The following is a 21,842-nucleotide window of genomic DNA, read 5'->3' on the forward strand; positions in this document are numbered from 1 at the left end:
GCCTTATATAACTTTCTGCTTTCTACCACCACTCCCTGGGATTAAAGGCTCACTTTCTGGGATTAAAGGCGTGAGTCACCATGCTTGGCTGTATCCTTGAACACATGGACTTCTGCCTCTGGAATGCTAGGATTAAAGGCGTGTGCTACCACTGCCTATCCTCTATGTTTAATATTGTGGCTGTTCTCTTTTCTGACCCCAGATAAGTTTATTAGGGTGCACAATATTTTGGGGAACACAATACCACCACAAGTTGACTTTTTAAATTTCTATTTATCTTATGGGTATGAGTGTTTATTTTGCCTGTGTGTATATGTGAGCACCATGTGTTTGCCTGGTGCCCATGAAGGCGGCAAGAGGGTGCTGGCTACCCCAGAAGTGGAGTTATGGATGGTGGTTGAGAGCCACCGTGTGCATTTCAGGAACTGAACCCAGGTCTTCTGCAAGAGCAGCAAGTGCTCTTAACTGCTGAACTATCTCTCCAGCCCCACAAGTTTGATGTTGGCTGTGGCTTGGGGTTTAGCTTAGTGATGGACGCTCCCATAGCATGTACAAAGCTTTAGGGTTGATCTCAACATACACACACACACACACACAATTGGGCTCCTGCACCACTATTCTGTGCAACACCATGTTTTAGGGATGTTACCAGGTCTTTGCATCTCCAGCACATCTCTAAGAGGAGATGAAGGGGATTAAGAACTTCCTTCCTTCCTTCCTTCCTTCCTTCCTTCCTTCCTTCTTCTTTCTTTCTTTCTGTTTTTTTTTTCAGAGACAGGGTTTCTCTGTGTAGCTTTGTGCCTTTCTTGATCTCACTCTGTAGACCAGGTTAGCCTCGAACTCAGAGTTCTGCCTGCCTCTGCCTGGGATAAAAGGCGTGCGCCACCACCACCTGACCTTCTTTCACTTTTTGTCCACTGTCCAAGATTTGAGTTTTCTCCCCGTATGCTGATTTTTAAGTCAAATCACCTTTGCGAGGCATGCATTGACAAACTATTCCCATTTGCATGTGTTTGGTGCTTTGTGACTAACGCCCGCCCGCCTGCACCTGTGTGGTTTCTGCTCCGTTGTCCCTTCTCTTAGCAGCTTTGATGTCACTTCTGTCAGGAGGTTGCTCAATCAAGAACAAACAATCTCATTACTGAAGAAAGTTCGTCCAAGGCCTTTCCAGTCATTCGCCCTCCAGCCAATCTTCTTCTTAGAAGAAACAATTTTGAACACGCTTTCTTCTTCTAGGTGATTACCCAGCACAGTCATGTCTCCTAATCCCTGCCTTTAATTTCCTGTTGCATCAGCAGCCTGACAGTTTGCTGGATTAAAGGCGTGAGCTGCTGCTCACGAGCTGGCTGACTGGAGAGGCAGGAACAGGAACCATTGTTTCCCCATTCTTTCTCGGAGCAGCTCAGTTTTCACTTCTAAACTCCCATTATCTATCTGTCCATTCATCTATCTACCCACCCACCAAGCTATCCATCTGCCTGTCCACCAACACATCTATCCATCCACCCCTACCCCAAACACCCAACCACCCTGTCCATCCATCCAGTTATCCAGTCTGTCCAACCACACACTTTCCCACCCATCCCTGCCACCCCACTCATCCTCCACCACTTGATCTACCCATCCATTGATTCATTGATCCATTGTTCTATTTAATTTAGTATTCATCAAGTATGGTCAATGCCTACTATAAGCCATTAACTGGCTACCCAAAATCCAGGTTCTACCCTATTTATGATGGAACAAAGAAGGCAAACAATCACATTGAAAAGATGGTACACACTACGAGGGAGAATGTGGCACAATGGGAGACCCAGCAAGAGTAGCTAGCATTGATTCTCTGAGGAAGAGGCATTAATGATGGAGATGTGCAGGACAATATTGAGTTGGCTAAGTTTTTATCAATATTTGTAGAGCACTGTAGGCCAGGCACTGTGATAACTGCCCAGGTCTGGTCCTGAGGAACAGGACAGACACAAGGCTATTCTTGTGGGTAGGCAATATGGTGGAGTTAGCTGGGTTGGAGCATTGGGTAGTATTCTAAATGAAGAATACATGAGAAATGGTGCATATAGTAAAGCATGGTAGAAAACCCAGTGTATGGCCAGAGGCTCAACCTCTGCCTGGCATTCCCAACCTGTAAAGAAGGGTGATCAAAGCCCAGTGAGAATCTCAAAAGGAAAAGTAAACAGCAACTGTGGGCACCACAGCTCAATTACTTGCAGATAATTTCCTTGTGCTTTATACTCATGGCCATGATGAAGATGACCTTTCACGAACAGCAGGGAAGGCTTCCTGGAGAAAATGGGGCGTGTGGGAAGAAAATCTGTCTACCCAATGGCCATGTGACTGATGAGTCAGAGAGCTTTTCCAGTGTGAATTACCCATTGCCTATAGAAGAACACTTCAAAGAAAATCTTCCATGTCCTACTTTGGAGGCAGAAGTCCAGAGACCAGGAAAGGGAGAGAGTCTGAAACCCCACATTCCACACCATGAAGGATGTATCCCAGCTGCCTGTTCAGTTTTGCCCACAACAGGTCCACACAGTGCATTTAATTTTTTGTGATTTAGTATTTTATAAAACCTATTTACTTCCTAGAGAGTTCTGTATGTTTTACCTAAAAATTAAAGCGCTCTGAAAACCCAGGTTTCCTGTGGGCACTAATTCACAGAACATTCTGCTAATGTCCTCTCCCACATGCTGCGTTTGCAGATTGCAAATGACTATCTATAACTCCGAGCCTTCATGGCATCAAGAACTACCACATTCTGTTCATCGCATGCCGCTATTCAGTTGGTTTAGCATTCATTTCAAGCAGCTTTGTTTCCTGGGATGATCCCAACTTACTCACCACCAGGCCGGGAATACATCCACGAAATCTCTACCATTTAAATATTAGATATTTTCTCACGCGCCATGTGTTGAAGGCTTTGCCCTCCCCACAGCACCTCAGTTGGTGACACTATTTTGGGAGGTGGTAGCAATTTTAGGAGGTGAGTTAACTGGAGGGAGTAGGTCCCAGGAGGGGGGTTGTAGGGCGTGTGTCTGCCTCTGAACTGATACTTGGTTCCTAGCCCCTTCCCTTATCGCCGCCTTCTGGCTTCTGTGAGGTGAGCACCCTTGCCTTCCCATGCCCTTGCACTACCATCTGTCTTACCAGGCTCGGGAACAACAGAGCCAGCCAGCACAGGATGAACCGCAGAGTCATGGGCTAGGTCTTCCTCCTTTAAACTATTTCAGGTATTTGTTACAGCAGCGAAACGTGTTAACACACTGTTTAAGAACTGCATTCAACCAACAGCGAAGTCCATCATGACTGTCATTCGGTACCTGTCATCTCAGACAAAGGCAGGTGAAAGTCACAGGCACGTTGTCATTTGGGGCCCTCAGATCCAGGTGACGTAGTCAGTAATTTTTTCAAACTTTCAGCTGAGATCACACTCATGTCCACCATGGAACTACTCAAAAGAGGTCTTCATGGGGGTGCTGGATGACCTGTGAGTTCTGTTCTAGGGTCAGCTTCCTCGGCAGTGAGGGTACCACTTTCCCACACCAGCTAGTCGGGGACTGCTCCAAGTCGGTTACTGGGCAACACTTGGCCCCCTTCTAGGGCTATCTACGAACTAGTGCCTGGGGCCGGAATACCGCTCAGTCTCAGAGTCACCTAGGATAATGAAGGGGAACCCCATGCTGTATTCCTGTCCGGAAAACTGTCTCTCCTTTCTCCAGGCAGTCAGTTAATGAATCTGTCCAATATTTAGCTCTGACCACCTGGATTAACATGTTTCAATCTTGAACATATATGGCTTTAAAAAAAAAAGAATAGCATGAAGTTCTCATGGGGGAATATTTAATGTTAACCTCGATCAAGATTATTTCTGTATTTCAGCAAATACTTATCAAGGCTTTTACAGGCTGGCCAGGAATGTTACAATCCCCTTTCCAGGGAGAAGGTGACCGGAGGTTCAGATCTTTTGAACAGAGCTGGCCTTTAAGGCAGCTCAGCAGGTAAAAATCCTTGCAGCCAAGCCTCAGGACCCAAGGTTGCTCTATACTCCCTCCCACCCGCATGGTCCTAAAAATCCTTACAGCCAAGCCTCAGGACCCAAGGTTGCTCTGTACTCCCTCCCACCCGCATGGTCCTAAAAATCCTTACAGCCAAGCCTCAGGACCCAAGGTTGCTCTGTACTCCCTCCTACCCGCATGGTCCTAAAAATCCTTACAGCCAAGCCTCAGGACCCCAGGTCGAGTCCCGAAATAGGAAAGGTCTCAAGGGAAGACTATGACCAGCTGTCCTCTGACCTCCACACATGCAGTGAGGGGTCTGACCTCACACACATCTATACTAAGCAAATGTCTAAACAAATAGCTTGTCTTCTGTGGATACTCCTTTTGGTAGAGAACCCCTCAGTTTAACTCTAGCATCACTAGAGCTGGGGTCTGGCTGAGTAGTAGAAGTGCTTGCCCCACAGTAGGAGGTTAAAGTCCCAGCTCCACAAGGAAGGAACACATGAACGAGTGAGTGGAGAGCTCAGTGAAAGAGTTGGTCAGTAAGGCTGACGTCATAACGCCATCTGCCCAGGGGAGGTGCTGACTTCATAACGCTGTCTGCCCATCTTACAGAGGAGGTGTTGACGTCATAATGCCATCTGCCCACCTGCCCAGGGGAGGTGCTGACATCATAACGCTGTCTGCCCATCTTACAGAGGAGGTGTTGACGTCATAATGCTATCTGTCCATCTTACAGAAGAAGTGTTGATGTCATAATGCTGTCTGCCCATCTTACAGAGGAGGTGTTGACATCATAACGCTGTCTGCCCACTTTACAGAGGAGGTGTTGATGTCATAATGCCATCTGCCCACCTGCCCAGGGGAGGCGCTGACATCATAACGCTGTCTGCCCATCTTACAGAGGAGGTGTTGACATCATAACGCTATCTGCCCATCTTACAGAGGAGGTGTTGATGTCATAATGCTGTCTGCCCATCTTACAGAGGAGGTGTTGACATCATAACGCTGTCTGCCCACTTTACAGAGGAGGTGTTGACGTCATAATGCCATCTGCCCACCTGCCCAGGGGAGGCACTGACATCATAACGCTGTCTGCCCATCTTACAGAGGAGGTGTTGACATCATAATGCCATCTGCCTACCTTATAGAGGAGGTGCTCAGGTTTAGTTTCTGTTTTATCTGTTTGGCCCTTTCCTGAGTGATGTGTGCTTGACGTTCTGAATATAAAATGACAGCAGGAGCTGACGAATGAATGCATATTCCTGTGACTAGTCCCAGGAAGAAAATGACAAACAACTTTTCCAGAAGAGCATATTGTGCTGATTTATTATAGAATGCAGTTAAAAAAAATATCTTTGAGGTGGGCCTCTCGGCTCAAAAGCACTGGACTAGAAATACTGGGACAGGATGCGACGGTCTCTCCCTTGCTGGCCTCCCCCCCTGAGCACTGTAAACAGGGTTTGGAGAACATTCAATCCATTTCTCATTGCGAACCGATGGAAAACTGAATGCCAACACATATACTCCCCAGAGGAGACCGCTTTCCGAACTCCCAAAGCATGCATTGTTAATTGGCATTAGGTTATTTCCGACTGACAAACTTTGTAACGGCATTGTAAGACCAAAATAGAAGACCTATTTACCAGACACACACACGATGACTAGAAAAGGGGAAATTCCCAGATGCTCACCGAGTGTCACGGTTCATCTGGAATGGAAGGGGAAAGGCACTGTGTCCCTCTAGCAACACATGGCTACGACTTCACATGCTCCAAATTCATCCCGTTAAACACACGACAGTAATTTCTACCACATACAAGTCACAGGTAGCTCGAGACTCCTGCCCTCTAGTCTCACCCAGGTGCACGACAGGTAATAAGATATGCTCTTGGCTTTATTTACAAGTTTATCTTCACGTTTCAATGGGTGAAAAACTGTCTCAACCAACAGTTCCCAAAGAGGTTTTTGGCTGAAATTCACGCACAAACCACTACATGAAAGAAACAATGGAAATTGGTGTCTGAACCCGAACGCCTAACCTACAACTTCCCTCCCGTCGACACCGGGCAGCGAAACTGCTGTCCTCTCCACCATATAAGCTAAACTCTACACAGAAACTCAAGATCAACATCTTTTGCAAGAAAGCACAAGTGACATGGTGACCTGGACAGGGTGACGTGTGGCCGCCACAGGTGCGACCCTGTGTGGGTGCTGCTGCAGAGAGGGCTAGGGACCAGGAAAGGCCAGTCTGCCAGAGCTTCTCCAGTTTCCCAAGATGGAAACCACAGCGTAATTCATACACGAACAAAGGTTAGTCTTGGAACCTAGTAAAATACATGCATGAACATCAGAACATGAGGGAGAGATGAGGACAGTTTCCACAGGTGCTGGGGTTGTCCCATAACCTTTCTGCACTTCACATGTGGTGGCTTTGTGGGGTGCCTCTGCCTACCAGTGGGGGCTGGACCCTGAACGCTGGTGGCAAACAGAAATCTCTCCCTGTCCTTGGCAAAAACAGAACCTAGAAAAAAGTGAGTACAAGACACTATCATTACCAGTTTCCTCAAGATGTCCCCAAATGTCCTTGCGTGATTACCACAAACTCAGTGAATGGCCCAAGGCATTCCCAGGTGCCATGGACATGGACTGAGGTGCAGTATCAGAACAAGGAGATGAAGCCTTGATTCTCGTCTGAGCGACATGAACTGGAATTTCTGCCACAGTGGTCACGGCTGTCACCTCCAAAGGTATGACCAGCCACCTGCACAGTAAAAGATTCCTCCCTGTGAGTAGGGTTCAGAACGTGCCGTCTTGGTCTGAGAGCCAGTTCAGCTGAGGTGGATAGGCGTGTACTCCGGCCTCCTTGTCTGGATGATTTTGGGCTTGGGTCTCTTCATTCTCTCCATCTCCTCCTCCTCCTCTTCATTCTCTTGGTCACTCTCACACACATGGACCACCACACTGGGAGTGGTATCTGTGGCTGCATGCAGCTCATACTTCTCGCCTAGGGAAGGAAACAGCTCCGTGGTAATGAGGTAATCGGTAACGAGGGAAAGTCCTTGAGCATGACATGCAGGTGCACGGGACTGGCTGAGAGGCCACTACAGAACTGCTTTCAGCCAGGCACTGAGGCAGGGAGGGAGAGCGTGAGTGTGTGATGTTAGCTAACCCTTCTCCTGTCTTCCCAGAGGGCTCCCATTAGCATTCTCCAAGAACTGTGGGGGAAGCACCAGCTCAGGGAAAAGACAGGCCCAAACCACTCTGGAAGCAAATGTCCCGAGCCTCCCATGCAAGGCTTCCAGCCGGGGCTCCAGAGCTCACAGAGAGGAGGCGTGGAGAGGCCCTATGTGCACGTATGTGCACACATACGTGTGGCTGGCTGCCTTGGATCTGTCCAACCTCCTCATCCCTTCCTTAGTTTGGAGTCAGGGTTTTCTATAGTATGGGCTAGCCTCAAGCTCAGTAAGTAGCTGAGGCTGACCCTACACTTCCATTCCTCATGAAGAAGGAGGCGGCCTGGCCCCTACCCCATCTGAGAGGCTAATAAAATGCTGCTCTAACTGCAAACGTGAAGGAGTCCCAGTTTTGAGGGGTGGCTGGGGAAGTTGAAAATGGAAGACTTTTCTACAAAGTATCTCCCATTGACCCAAGTGCAGAAGGCTCAGGACTTAAGGCTGTATTTGTGAAACCTCTGCAATCCTGAAAAGCACAGTTAAAACAAACAATAGAATACAAAACCAAACAGAATGAACTTCATTGCTAAATAGATAAAGGGCAAACTGCTCTGAGGAGGTCGCTTTTGTCAGAACCTTCTCCTCAGCCCTGAAGGTGTGCTGGACCCTGGGGTGTGGAGAGCTCACTCACGGCCCTGGGAGGCATGCTGCTACTCCGGTTTCCATCAGTATCCAGTGCAGACTTCTGACCCAGTCCAGGTTCTCAGAGACGGACAGCTCGCCTCACTTCCTGCCTATGAAACAGTCTGGCTCCTTGTCCAGAGCCCCTCTGCTTCCACATGTAACACCCACAGTTGCTAAACTTCCCTGATGATGCTTGCTACGAACTGCCACGGTGAGCCATCTACTTGCTCACACAGGCCATTTCCAGTCTTGACCTTCACGCCACAATTAGCACTAGTAACGTGATTCTCGCTTCGTACCACAGGAGGAATTTCCGTTTAGGCTGTGTTCTCAGAAATGTAATCTTTCAGCTCGAAACTTCTGAGGGACCATGAAAATAAAACCTTTTCCCTAGAGGAACATCAGATCGCTGGCCAAGGAGAAACAAGGAGCTGGTGGACAGCATTTATCCAGCTTGCTGTGTGGCAGGCAGGAGTGATGCTCACATCTCTGCACCCTAGTACATAGGAGAGGAGCTGCTGACATTTTACTATTCCTAACACCACATATTGAGCACTTAGCTGCCCGTGGGCCAGGCACCACGCAGAGCGCTGTTTACAGGGTGATGATTTATCTATGGCCTACAGTTCCATTGGGTGAGATCCATTTCGGGCTCTGTCCTCACCATGACCTGTGACTCTCTTCCGACCCATTAGGAAAGTCGGGTATTAGTGATGACTGCAGATGAACTCTCTGGAAGGTTGATCTGTTTTCCCTTTTCAAAATCCAGTTGCTCATCCCATCTGGAGCAACATAGTCTGTGGCCTGGGAGTGAGCCGCACAGGTATGCTTGACTGAGCGAACCCTTCGGGGACGGTGGTGTAGAAAACCCACAGGCCATAGAGTCCCTCCTGCAGCCTCCCAGGGAGCACAGACTCCCAGCACCAGAGGCAGCAAGTGGAAGAATGCAGCCTTCACAGAACACATCTGCAGGGGGTCATGTGAGGCGCGTTGTGTCAGGACAATCTCTCCACCCCTCCCAACCCCTTGACCACGCGAGGGCGCTGCTTACCTGGCCCCAGCTTGGAGATAGCGTATAAAAGGTCGTAATTTATGACTGGGGTGGCATCTTCCACTTGTTTCCAACCGACGGGCGGAGAGGCCGGAGGAGAGATGAGAAACTGCTTGTCTGGATTGGGCGGGGCCAGGTGTGGACTTCCTATGTGTAATGTCTGAGGAGAGAGGTCGGTTATCACTACGCTGAGAGGGAACCATCAGCGGGTCACAGCAGTTCACGGAAGCCCGTGGGAGGCAGGCAAACGACAGGCCAACGGCCAGGGAGCCAACCAGGTACGGTTCCACGAGGAACCCCGAAGTGGTCTGTGAGGAGGCGAAGGGAGGCCTGCCCTCTGGTGAAAACAACTGAAGGGAGAAAGGATTTCTCCTGGCCCACGGTCTGGCGGGGGCATGGCAGAGTTCACAGTGGCCAGGAGCGGTAGAGGCATGGGGCCTCTTGCTACACGGTGCCAAGCAGGAAGTAGAGAGAGCTTCAGCCAGAAGTGGAGCTGGGCTCTAACCCCTCAGTGTCCACCCCCGAATGATCCAATCCCTGTAGCGAGGCCCCCGCCTCATAAAGGTTCCCTAACTCCCCAAAGCAGCATCACCGAGGACCCAAGCATTCCATTTCATAGTCAAACCCTAACAGTGCCAATCCGGTGAGAGCCCCTCCAGGGCGGTGAGCCTCGCACCGCACAGATCACGCCTGCCCTAAACCGGCAGGAATGAGGAGACCCTTGAGAATAAATGAAGCCACTACTGTTGAGGGCAGAGGGATCTCAGAATGATTTCTGTGAGGCCCAAAGGCTAAGTGACATTTCTGGGGGTGGAGGTGGGGTGAGGGGAAGGCTCAGGGCCTGACAAGAACTGACTTTACCTTGGGAGTAACATTCTAGAACCTTCTTTCTCTTCCTTGGCAATCTACCATCCCCATTACAGTATCAAATGGAAGTTGGGAGCTGCCTTGACGGCACACCTGAGGTTGGCAGGATAAAGGGCAAACCCATCCATAGTCCCCCTCTGCACCTCGGCTAAGAGAGGGTCTGGGCCATCTGGTAACTGTCTCAGGGGCCCATCCTCCCACCTCAGGACCGACAACCCTGTGCTGATTTACATATAGGCTACTCACAAAGCCAGGGCTGCTGGAAGCCATGAGAACCTGTACCAGCTGGAGACCTCTCTTGATGGGTCACTAGCCAAATCCCTGAGAAATTTCACAGAGATCCAGTGCCCAAGTCCCAGTGTACCAAGCTCCGTGGGTGAACAAGGAGGGTCTGCTTTCCCTCATTCATGGTTCACCCTAGGAAGCGACAGGGTTGCCATCTCTGAGGTGGTTTTCACAAGCACCCGACTCCTCCGAACAGGTGAGAGCCTGAGAATTCAGGGAAGGACTCCTCTTGAGGTGAGCGCTTGCTTTCCAGGGTCTGACACAATCAGCAATAAGATGCTTTGCTGTAGAAGTGCTGGGAGGGGGGAACCTGCCTCACAATGAACATACTCACCTGAGCAAAATATAACTTCATTTCCTTTCCCAGAAACTCAGTCTTATGCAGCTGCAGCCTGGCGTCAGCTGCAGATAAGGGGTTGCTGAAGTTTATTCGGACACGCTTGAAGCTTTTAAAATACTGGAAGGTGATGTCCTTGTCATACGTCCTGAAGAGGGATTCAAATTTGGCCTGAAAAAACACAATATCAATAAAAGGGTTTAAAATTCACCTACTTGTATCCCTAGTCATTGCCCTCCTTGGTGAAGAAATGAGTTACTAGTCATTTCAAGGACTCCAAATGTGTGTGTGTGTGTGTGTGTGTGTGTGTGTGTGTGTGTGTGTGTGTGTGTGAGAGAGAGAGAGAGAGAGAGAGAGAGAGAGAGAGAGAGAGAGAGAGAGAAGTCTGCCTCTTCCAAGAGACTCTGCTGCCTGTCTGTTTTGGTGCTGGGATTAGGGGTTGGGTGGCCTTGCCCATGGCTAAGCACGTGCTCCACCATGAGACTAACTCAGATGATCTTATAAGAAGGGAAGAAGACAGGGTTTATTAAAATAAATTCATTTAACCAGCAGGACAATTATCACTCCTTTTGAAAGCAGGATAAGCTAGCTGGGCGGTGGTGGCACACACCTTTAATCCCAGCACTTAGGAGGCAGAGCCTCTCTGTGAGTTCAAGGCCAGCCTGGTCTACAGAGTGAGATCCAGGACAGGCACCAAAACTACACAGAGAAAGCCTGCCTCGAAAAACCAAAAAGTAGGATAAGCCTTTTCCAAGGAGGTCAGTCATTATCCGGAGCCTGATATTCCCATGACCCTCTGCTGTCTAGCCAACTCCATCGAGAATGGATATTGTGTTCTTCAAATATTTCTTTATGGCTCAAGGTCCTGCAGCAAATTTGAAGGGGGAGGGGGAACTTCTTTAAAAAGGGAAGAACAAAGGAACCCATGACCGTAAAAAGAAAGTCTTACTCTTCGTTAAAGGAAGCTCTTTGTGGACTCCCACTGTGGGTTTATCTCAGTCTGTTACTTTTTAACTTTCTGGAAGAATACTGGTTTAAAGTGTAATGTGGCGCAAATGGGCGTCTGCATGGCGGCTAGGCTGTCATGCAGGTACACGCCTCACTCTGGTATGGTAAGGGCTGCTGAGAATTAGGAAATACCATGAGCTGTTAGCGTGGAAAGCCCAAATTCTGGGATTACAAGCTTGGCTCTCGGCTTCTGGAAAAACCTCATCAGCCTCCTCCTGGGAAAGGCTGGGGAGCCCCACCCTTTCCTACAGCAGTGTGTGGGGATGGGGGCTTCATCTCCTGGGGACTCCAGAAGATTCTGGGAGTGTTTAGAAGCTAGGTCGTTTTTTAGTTTCTTTCTGCAGGCTAAACACTCAGGACAGTTTGCGGGGACTTGTGAAGGCAGTGGTGAGAAGGCCCCTGACAGGGATCCTGGGTCCTGAGCAGCGCTCACTTCTGCACAGGAGGACAACCGAGGCACAAGAGGGCACATGGCTTGTTTACAAGCCTACCCTGGACACACTGAGGGAAGTCTAGACGGAAGTCTGGAGGCTCCACGCCTGTTCCAGGTGGGGCACAGCAGAAATGCAGCCTCTTCTCTCGGAGGCAGGTGGCCAGGGGAGCCCAGATGCCTCCCCAGCGTGCTCTCCGTACAGTCCCTGGCTTTTCATCAGCTGAGGAGTGTTTCTGTGACTTTCCCACTATAGGCTCTGCACGGAGGTGGGCATGGAGCAGAGCAGAGCTGACACTGGACCTGGATCTCACCAGCTGGGCGACTCCTCTCCTGCATCTCTCTCAGGCACTGAGCAAGTTTCTGGCATAAGGGTATCTTGGTAAAGCTGGGATTTCGCATGACCTCATCACCAGGCACTGTGACTAACTGTAGTTTTGAAGTTATGATTCAGGATTTGGGAGAGATGACTTGGTGAATATTTTTAGAATGCAAGTCAGGGCTCCGAACCGGAGCACCAGAGAACACACATTATTGCTCAATCCACAGCACCACGCACTTGTGAAATAATCTCATTTGTTCGAACAGCAGGCACTCAGCTGTTGCCCTTGCTGTATAGGAGCTCTACTTAATTAGGAAACAATGAAACAATTTCACTTCTCAGGCTAATATTCAGCACATCGAGTCTGTAGTCTGCCTATGAATAGAATGTGCTTTACAATCAACAAGTTAAGAAGCTCTGTCCCAGTTTTTCAAACATTATACACAATTTTAGCTGACTATGATTAAACCCTCTACGCATCCCAATATGGCTTGACCATAAAGCGCACCACACAAACACCATCCCCACCAACAGAACACATTCAATATCCATTCATATGATTCTTAAGGCTTGCTAGTAACTGATGGGGAAAAAAAAACCTCTTACAATTTTTCCAAATAGAGAAGAAAAGTAAAGTGATTAAGAGGACTAATTATCTCCATGAGGGCTGCTATCTCATCCCACACTAAGTTGTACTATGTGGTATGCCTGCATTTTTCTCCAGTCGGAGGCTGGAGGCAGACCCTGGCCATTACTGCAAACACGCAGTCCATTCACAGTATTTATCTCCCACGAGGAAATCAGGTTATTTGGAACTCCAGGGGCAAGAGCTGGCAGCAGCCTCCCTCCAGAGTTCACAGGAGCCAAGTGTGGCCACACACAAAGTCTGCACCTCCTGCAGCATACGGAACCCCGGAGCTCGACCCAACTCCCTCCCCAGTTAATTCTTCAGGCAACCGCTTCTGATTTTCAAGACTCTAGATACTTTGGGGGTTACTTGATAAACCCCACGAGAGAGCCACCCACCCCTGAGTATTTCGGCTAATTGTCCCAGTTAGCGGCGTGCTTGGAAAATGCTCAGAAATCACGGTCGCCAGAAGCCTTACCCTGGTTTCACTTTCGCTGAAGACATCACCGTTTGCCACACAGGCAATCAGGGAGCTAAAATTGTAGTTAAAGTCCCTAAAATGCATTCTGCTTTCTTACGGGGCAGACGCTAACGACTCACTCACGCAGTCAAGCCCCAGGCTGGAGGTTCCTTTGCAAGAGACAGACCGCGGGTCCTTTCTCCAGCCGGGGTTTATAAAGCTCCTCCGAGGGCCAGCCCCCTGGGGGTGGGGAGGGCTCGGCTTCCAGAGCATCCTGTTTGGACAGCAAATTCCTGAGTCAAGTCCGGCATGCTCGCAGGCAGACAGGGACAAAGTGTAAGTTTCTACTGGAAAGAGGTGACGTCAACACCTTAGTCATTTTCCCTATGCTAATTACCTCTGCTCGGAGGGTGGAAAAGGCCGCCGGCCGAGGTTTGCTGAGCCTCCAGGCTCCACCACCCTTCTTGCGGCATAGTTCCCACTGGTAGTAATTCCACTCAGCCGCCCAGACAACACGCTTCTGGGGCTGAACGGGGCGGGCCCTGCTTAAGATGGAAAATGTTACAGAAGAGAAGGGAGGAAGGTCTGCTCCAGTAAACAGCAATTAGCCTCCAGGGAGTCGTGAGGCTTTGAGAGACCTGCAAACCCGAGGGGAGTTGCTGGCCCTGAAAAACCTCAATGGATGTCTCTTGCTGGGCATCAGAGAAACATTTTGAAATCTGTCTTGGTCAGTGAGTTCTGTTTTTTAAGAAAAAAAGTAGGGTTTGTTTTGAAACGCTGTGCTTTGAGACAGGGTTTCTCATGTGTAGTTTTGGTGCCTGTCCTGGAACTCGCTCTGTAGACCAGGCTGGCCTCAAACTCACAGAGATCCCCCGGGCTCTGCCTCCCGAGTGCTGGGATTAAAGGCGTGCACTACCAACTGCCCGGCTTGAAACGCAGTGTTTCACCCCTCCCCCAGATGTACTTTATTGGATAAATGTCTCCCAGTTCCCAGTGGGATAGCACCCAGGATTCTCCTTTGAAACACTTCCTTACTGAGCTGGAGGGCCAGGGATGGGCAACATCGCATGTTTCCAAAGGGCTCAAGGAATGCCCTAGGAGAATGAGGAGGGTAGGACACAAGCCCTGAGACTGAGGGAAGTCCTGTTCAACGACTACATACTTTTTCTTTTTATCAAAAAGGGAGGAAGATATGGAAAGAATGCGGACTCTAACCAACAAGCATGTCTCGGCAGCCTCTGCGCCCTGCGGGGTGTGGGTGCTTGCTGCAGACCACTGGGCATCCAGAGGGCCCCAACTCCTCCTTCTAACTACCAGCCTTGGAGGATCAGTCCTTCCCACTTCCCAACCTCATTAAAGTATTGACGCCTTCTCTAGGTGCTGTGCAGAGTCAGCTTTTGAATGTCCAGAAGTTAGGCCGTATTGAAAGCTTTATTCAAAGCACTGTTAAAGTCAGTAATTATGAAGAAGATATGCAACCGGAACAAACAGGGCATTTATCCCTGCACCAAAAAAAAAAAAGCCAAGGCTCCTCCGATGAACGAGTGTTGCTTAATTTCAAAGCCCAGAGCCTCGCTGCCAACTGTGGGGTTATGTAAGAAACCAGTTACGGTGTTTGCTTTGCCAAATCACCCAGGGCTGCCAGCCCCAAAAGACTTAGATCCATTTATTCTAAAAATGTTTGCAACACTGAGCGGTAGGTGTGTGTCAAGACCCGGGGAAGTGGCGCCTTTGGGTGCTGCGTGGGGAGTCATGCTCTGCGTCGCCGCCGTGTATCACACCCGACTCCTCCAAGGAGCCCCAGACGAGGCTGCCCCCTCCCAGCTAACCCCCACACTTCCTCCTTTCGTCTTCTCCTGAAGCCCACCGTGGCAAAGTTAAAGGGGGTCAGAGGAGGAAGAGCAGCCTGATTTCATGTGTGCGAGCATACCTGTGCTCACATGTGTGTACGCACATGTGCACATAGGCTAGAGAACAACCTTGGATTCTCAGGAAACACACACTGGCCTGCAGCTTGCCAAGGGGGTCAGGATCTGCCTGTCCTCACTTCTTCAGTGCCGGGGTGCACCCACCCTCACCCCCAGATTTTTCACATGGGGTTCTCAGGATCAAAGGTAGAGCAAGGTAAGCACTCTCCCTACGGAGCTGCCTCCTCAGTCCGTCAACCTGTCTTCTTGTAAATCATGACCCAGGTCAGTGTTGTGGGCAGAGCTGGGCCATTCCTGTCCGTCTGAGACAATGGAGCTGGCTCATTGAAATTGACAATTTTGATTTCATTATGTCAATGAAGATGGGGGGGGGCGGTAAAGGACGCCAAGGTAAAAGAATATTGCTCAACTCTTTCTCACAGAGGTGACACATCTTCCACGAGGCTGTCCCTGGAGCCGCACAAAACATGTCATTCTGTTCCTGTGTCTGAAGGGATTGGCTTCGTCTAAATCAAATTTCACTGAGTGAATGTGAGACTTGCAGTTGTCGTTCAGAATAGGGGCTGCTTCAGGTGACAGCTGGCATTATGCAGGGAGACTGGAACAGGGTGCCATCCAGCAATGAAATCACTGGTCACACGGTGTTCTAGAACCGTGGCCTAAGGCAGAGAGTGCACCTAGGATCTGTTAGCAGAGAAGGTGTCCTTGCAACTTCGGGGACGAGGGGCCGACTGGAGGGCTTCTGTGTCACCGGGGAGCCTGGCTCCTTGAGAGCACTGAGGTGCCTCCTGTTAAAAGGCGCAGAGCATGGGGGTTCCTGGAGCACCCATCTCTGTGGAGACAGCACCCTTTCATATCCACGTCACTTCCCTGCATGCTGTCTCTTCCACATGAACCCAGATCCTAAAGCTCCCACAGGGAAAGGAATCACCCTTTAGGTCATGACATGTCCTTACCAAGAAGAAAACTGGTCAGCACTTTATTTATTTGTGTTTGTTGTGGTGATATATTGTGTATCCCAATAAAGCTTGCCTGAGGGTCAGAGGACAGAGCCTGACACTGGATTAGACATAGAGGTCAGGCAGTGGTGGCACACACCTTTAATCCTATCACTCGGAAGGCAGAGATCTGTCTGGATCTCTGTGAGTTCGAGGCCACACTAGAAACAGGGCTAGGCAGTGGTGGCGCACACCTTTGTTTATTTATTTGAGACAGGGTGTCTCTGTGTAGTTCTGGACCTCACTCTGTAGCCCAGGCTGTCCCAGAACTTGGAGATCTGCTGTCTCAGCCTCCCGAGTTGCTGGGATTAAGGCGTGTGGCACCATTGTCCAGCTATTTTTGAGACAGATAACACTTGTATTTTTAAAGGGGAACGTTCTTTCCTGAATGTCCCCTGTGGTTTGGGAGACAGCTGCCTTCTTTTGAGACAGGATCTCAGGTATCCCGGGCTGGTTTCAAAGCTCTGATCCCCCTGCTTTTACTTCCAGAGTGCCAAGATTACAGGTATGCTCCACTATATCTGGTTTATGTGGGGCTAGGGACTGAACCCTGGGCTTCCTTCGTGACGGGCAAACACTGTACAAATGACACCCCCCCAACCCCCCCCCCCCCCCAGAAGCTGCACCATTGATCTTTATTTGCTGGTTAAGGGGGAAGGATTGAGGGCAACAGTGCTTGCTGCAAAGTTCGTCATCGAAAAGCACATGAGAAGCTACACTCAGAACAGGAAACCTGAAGCCAGGCGCTAACGGAGCAACAGCCACTTCAGTCACCCAGAGCGCTGCGCCGTGAGCATTCTTCCATCCACCATGGAAGCCCGGAAGGAGCCTCTCCAGCTTGCCTTACCCTAGGCGGGCCTGCTCAGGCCAGCGGCTTCTGTGAGGGAGAATCGCTGTTCAGTGAAGTCCATCCCTCCCCTCAGAGCATTGTGGAAGCACGGCGCAGGGTTGGGGGGACCTCAGAACTCCCCTGTGAGAACCGCCAAGGAGCAGAATGTGGTGCCAAGGAAGGTGTCACAAAACCAGCTAACCTGCGAGGGGATCCAAGCTTGGGCCAGAGGTACGAAACCACGCAGGGCAAGGGGTGGAGTGCCGTGGGAGCCTGTGCAGGGCATCGGCAACACAGAGGGACCCGAGTGAGGCCGCGTCCGCCGTCGCTGCGCCTCCACCTCGAAGGCGGAGGACATTTACATTTTACTTATGTCTCTTTTGTTTCTGTCCTTCGGAAGTTATCTAGAATCTGTTACCTTTCCTTAGACAATGTGGTGGGAATCAGCCCTGGCTTTCCACATCTTTATTCTTTTCCAGTCAAAAGCCATTGCTAGCTGACTGTGAGGCGAGTCATGGACTCAAGTTGTAAAACTCCTATGCATCCTTCAAAGCCCATCACAATGGTCTCTCCTGACCAACTAAATGTTCTCTCCCTCCATTAACCCTGTCACCCCTGGGCTCTCATGTTTCCCTAGCATCATGGTTTAGTTCTTAAGCGGCAATCTTCCAGGTAGAGTGAAGGCTGTGGACGAGGCTGCTTACCTCACAGCTTCTCAGGGAGGTCAGTGCTTAGCATTCACAGCAGAGCACCAGGGAGGGCCCACAGGCCACAGCTAAGAACATCCAAGAACGAAGGCTGCTGTCACTGCTGCATTGAGGTGGCAGGCAAGGGCACCTGCTTACAGGGCCCATGCTAGCCCAGTGAGTGCCAGGGGCATTCCAGATGTACTTCCTGTGTCCTTGCTGTGTGAGGACTGAAAGGCCTCCTGCTGGGGATGGGAGGCCTCACCATATGGATGCCCGGAGGCACCGTGGTTTCTACAGGGCTGTGGTAGGGGCCTCTCTCATAAGATCCCATGTACAAATTTTATATATAACATCCCTGGCAGGTAGAGAATCTTTCCTTAAGAGGTGTGTGATCAAAAACATTTGGAGACTGAAAGGTCTTGGGTGTGGGGCTCGTGGGGGATTCTGAGGCTGACTGTCACTGTAACAAGTTTATTAAAAGTATCAGACAGCATGGAGAGGGCTAGGGGTCTCCGAGGAGTCTTCTGCAGCCTGACTCTCTGCTTCTCCACCAGGGGAAGGGAAGTGGGAGGTCAGGGCTCCTGAAGTCTGTGAGCTGGAGACGCAGGCAGTGCTCGTGGTAGGATGCCTGCTGTATCCCAGAGGCGGGGGAGGAGAGGGGCCGCGCACTGTGACTGAGCAGCAGTCTGGGCTGGGTTCTAACAGAGAGCACCACTCACTCTCTTTAGACTTCCTGATGACATGCACGTGGAAGAAAGGAACTCTTGTTTCCAGTATCCCCACACCCCATCTCCCTTCCCCCATCTCCCCCATTCCCCCTTCCACCGCCGATTTTAAATTATGTGTTTTGTGTGTGTGTGTGTGTGTGTGTGTGTGTGTGTGTGTGTGTGTGTGTATGTATGTGTACCAAGTGAATTGTCTCACAGAAGCCAGAAGAGCCCATTGGATCTCCTGGGACCGGAGTTACAGATGGTTGTGAGCTGCCATGTGGGTGCTGGGATTTAAACCTAGGTTCTCTGCAAGAGCAGCCAGTGCTCTTAACCATCTAGTCACCTCCCCAGCCTCTTGTTGTGGTATCTTGAAAGGGAATTTCTATTTTGGGTCACTTTCAGGAGCAATCAGGGAACAGTGCACAGGGACCACACGTAGACTCAGGATTTATTGCTCTTAGTGTTGTTTTATTACTGGTGAAAATTTGCTTGGTCAAAGGGAAAGAGAACTGTTTTGCATTTGGGGCTAATAAAGACATTCTAAAGATTGATTATGCCAGTGTCAAAGGTGATGGGTACAACTGTGCTCTGTGTTCATACTGTTAAAAGAGTTTAGTAGAGTGAAGTTCATGGTCAGTTGAAGCTTAAAGTGAATATGAAAGTTATAACCAGAAAATTCTAATGGGAAGGCAGAAGAGGAAGAGGAGGGAGGAGAGGGGAGAAAAGAAAGAGAGGAAGGGAGAAGGCAGAGGAGGAGGAGGGAGAAGAAAGAGAAAGAGAGGAGGGTGGGGGAGGGGGAGGAGGGCGGGGGAGGGTGGAGGAGGAGAGGAAAGAGAAGGGGGGAAGAGCACCCAACCCTCAAGTATGGAGGAAGACCATGCTTTTCTTCCCAAGGCGGGAGGTTGCTGCTCACAGACCTTCCTCCTCTTGCTAGCTACATTCCTCCTCGTGCGCTCAGAATCTGATTAGCCCGTTTCCTCGTTACCGCAATCTTTCCTGGGCACATAAAGATCACCTTCCTTCTGTTACTTCTTGGAAAAGCACCCTTGCAAATTTAAGATGAAGAAACAGCCTCGGGCTTATCAGAGCATCCCTCACCACCTGGCGACCATCACGGGATTAAGGGAGGCAGCACTGATTTAGCGATCACCAGCAGCCTGAGCCGTTGCCGGCAGCCATCCCTGTTGGATCACTTGCTTTAATGCCCACTTTTAGCTTCAGCTCTGATCCAGTCCTCACCCAAAGACAGATGCTGGCACCTCACACAAAGCCTGGGCTGCTGCCTGTGGGGTCTGACTCTGCAGGGTCACTAGCCTGGCTGGCTTCATCTAGGGGCCAAATGGCTTTCACAACCCTCTGACCAATCTTTCCAGCAAGTTTTCCCCTTCACCTCCAAAGTGTGATCCCTGCTTTCTGGTGGTGCCACTCCTGAAACGTCTGCCTTTCCCAGGCAGCAGCTCACCCAGCTCATGCCCAGGACTAAGAAAACCTTCTGGAAGTTTCCTCCAGGTAGCTGGCAGACATGGCACTGAGACCCGGTGCAGAGGATGAAAAGGGGAGCTGCTCCTGGAGGAGGAGGAGAAAGGCAGAGCTGGACAGCAGACAGAAAGGCCAGCTCCAGGGATGGGGGCAGCTCAGTGGCCGGAATGTCTGCCTGCTGTGCAGGAAGTCCTGGGGTTGGCCCCAGCGCTGCACACCTCAGTAGGACGCATGCCTGTAATCCCAGCACTGCATAGACCAGCACGACTCATCCTGTAATCCCAGCACTGCATAGACCAGCACGACGCATCCTGTAATCCCAGCACCGCACAGACCAGCACGACACATCCTGTAATCCCAGCACCGCATAGACCAGCATGACTCATCCTGTAATCCTAACACTGCACAGACCAGCACGACGCATCCTGTAATCCCAACACTGCATAGACCAGCACAACGCATCCTGTAATCCCAGCACTGCATAGACCAGCACGACGCATCCTGTAATCCCAGCACTGCATAGACCAGCACGACGCATCCTGTAATCCCAGCACCGCACAGACCAGCACGACACATCCTGTAATCCCAGCACCGCACAGACCAGCACGACACATCCTGTAATCCCAGCACCGCACAGACCAGCACGACGCATCCTGTAATCCCAGCACTTGGAAGGAGGAGGCTGGAGGAGAAGAAATTCAAGGTGGGGTATAGAGATGACTCAGAGGTTAAGAGCTCTGAGTTGCTCTTCCAGAGGACCTGGTTCAATTCCCAGTACCCACATGGCAGTTCACAACTGTCTATAACTGTAATTCCAGGGGATCTGGAACCCTCACACAGACATACATGTAGGCAAAACACTACTGCACATTAAAAAAAAAAGGCTGGGTAGTGGTGGTGCACGTCTTTAATCTCAGCACTTTGGAGGCAGAGGCAGGCAGATCTCTGTGAGTTCGAGGCTAGCCTGGTTTATAGAGTGAGTGCCAGGACAGCCAGGGCTACACAGAGAAACTCTGTCTCAAAAAACCAAAAAGAAAAAAAAAAAAGGAAAGAAAGAAAAAAAGAAAGGAAGGAAGAAAGAAATTAATTTAATTCAAGGTTATCTTTGGCTATATAGTGAGTTCCAGAATAGCCTGAGCTACATGAGAGTCTGTCTGAAAAAAGAAAACAACAATAATAGAACCCCTCAAATCTAGTCCCCAACAGCCATGGTAAGAAGCATCCTATCTATTCCCGCCATTCGCCCACTTGATGCTGTATCTTGATGGTCAAGGTTAACAGATACGCTACATAAAGTTCAAGGCTAAAAGACTGCTTTGGTATGGGGCCATTAATTTATATTGCATTTATTAGTCAAATTCCTCACCTTGGTGATTTCTTTTGCTCTTGTATGTGTGCACATGGGTATATATGCATGTGTGTGTAGGCCAGAGAAATAATCCCAGCTGTAGTTAGTTTCTCAGGAGTGTTATCCACCTTGTTTTCATGAGACAAGGTCTCTTTCAATGGCCTGCAATTCACTAAGCAGGTTTGGGTGGCCGGTCCGGGAGCCCCAGGAGTCCACCTGTCTCTGCCTCCCCTCCCTGCCAGTGCTAGAATTACAAAGACACACTACCATACCCAGCTTCCTGTAAGTGGTTTCTGGAAGTCCAACACAGGTCCTCATGCTTGCAAGGCACTCTACTGACTGAGCTATTACCCCAGCCCAAGCCTGGGGTTTTTAATATATTGACATTTTGTATTGCCATTGATTTTTTAAAATCCTTCTTTAAACCAAAATTTTACCAGAACTATTTATTTGACTTAAAAAACAAAAACAAACAAACAAAAAATCTGTTCTACAAACCATCTTTAGTGAAATACCTAATTAATGAGTTGTGCTGGCTGAGGTGTTTGTGGTACAATCAGGGGCATCCATGTGCCGGGAACAGTCATTTGATTGTCCTGTGAT

At 49.8% G+C, this 21,842-nt stretch overlaps 1 protein-coding gene across 2 annotated transcripts in view; it reads right to left on the reverse strand.

The window, feature by feature from the left end:
- Positions 1 to 5,310: 5,310 nt before the first annotated feature.
- Rcan1 (regulator of calcineurin 1) overlaps positions 5,311 to 21,842 on the reverse strand; it is an 82,204-nt gene continuing 65,672 nt past the window's right edge. Inside the window, exons 1-4 of one of the 2 annotated variants that reach the window (XM_052741213.1) lie at positions 13,277 to 13,477; positions 10,408 to 10,581; positions 8,922 to 9,081; positions 5,311 to 7,017 (exon numbers count right to left, since the gene is read on the reverse strand). In XM_052741213.1, coding sequence (XP_052597173.1) covers positions 6,842 to 7,017; positions 8,922 to 9,081; positions 10,408 to 10,581; positions 13,277 to 13,363 — 597 coding nt within the window. In that variant the 5' untranslated portion in view covers positions 13,364 to 13,477 and the 3' untranslated portion in view covers positions 5,311 to 6,841. Of the gene's footprint in view, positions 7,018 to 8,921; positions 9,082 to 10,407; positions 10,582 to 13,276; positions 13,478 to 21,842 lie in introns of those variants that run through there. The other variant, XM_052741212.1, reaches the window with a different exon arrangement.

This window comes from Peromyscus californicus, unplaced genomic scaffold (genome assembly GCF_007827085.1).
Source record: "Peromyscus californicus insignis strain IS unplaced genomic scaffold, ASM782708v3 Scaffold_16__1_contigs__length_79575227, whole genome shotgun sequence".
Taxonomy (NCBI): Eukaryota; Metazoa; Chordata; class Mammalia; order Rodentia; family Cricetidae; genus Peromyscus; species Peromyscus californicus.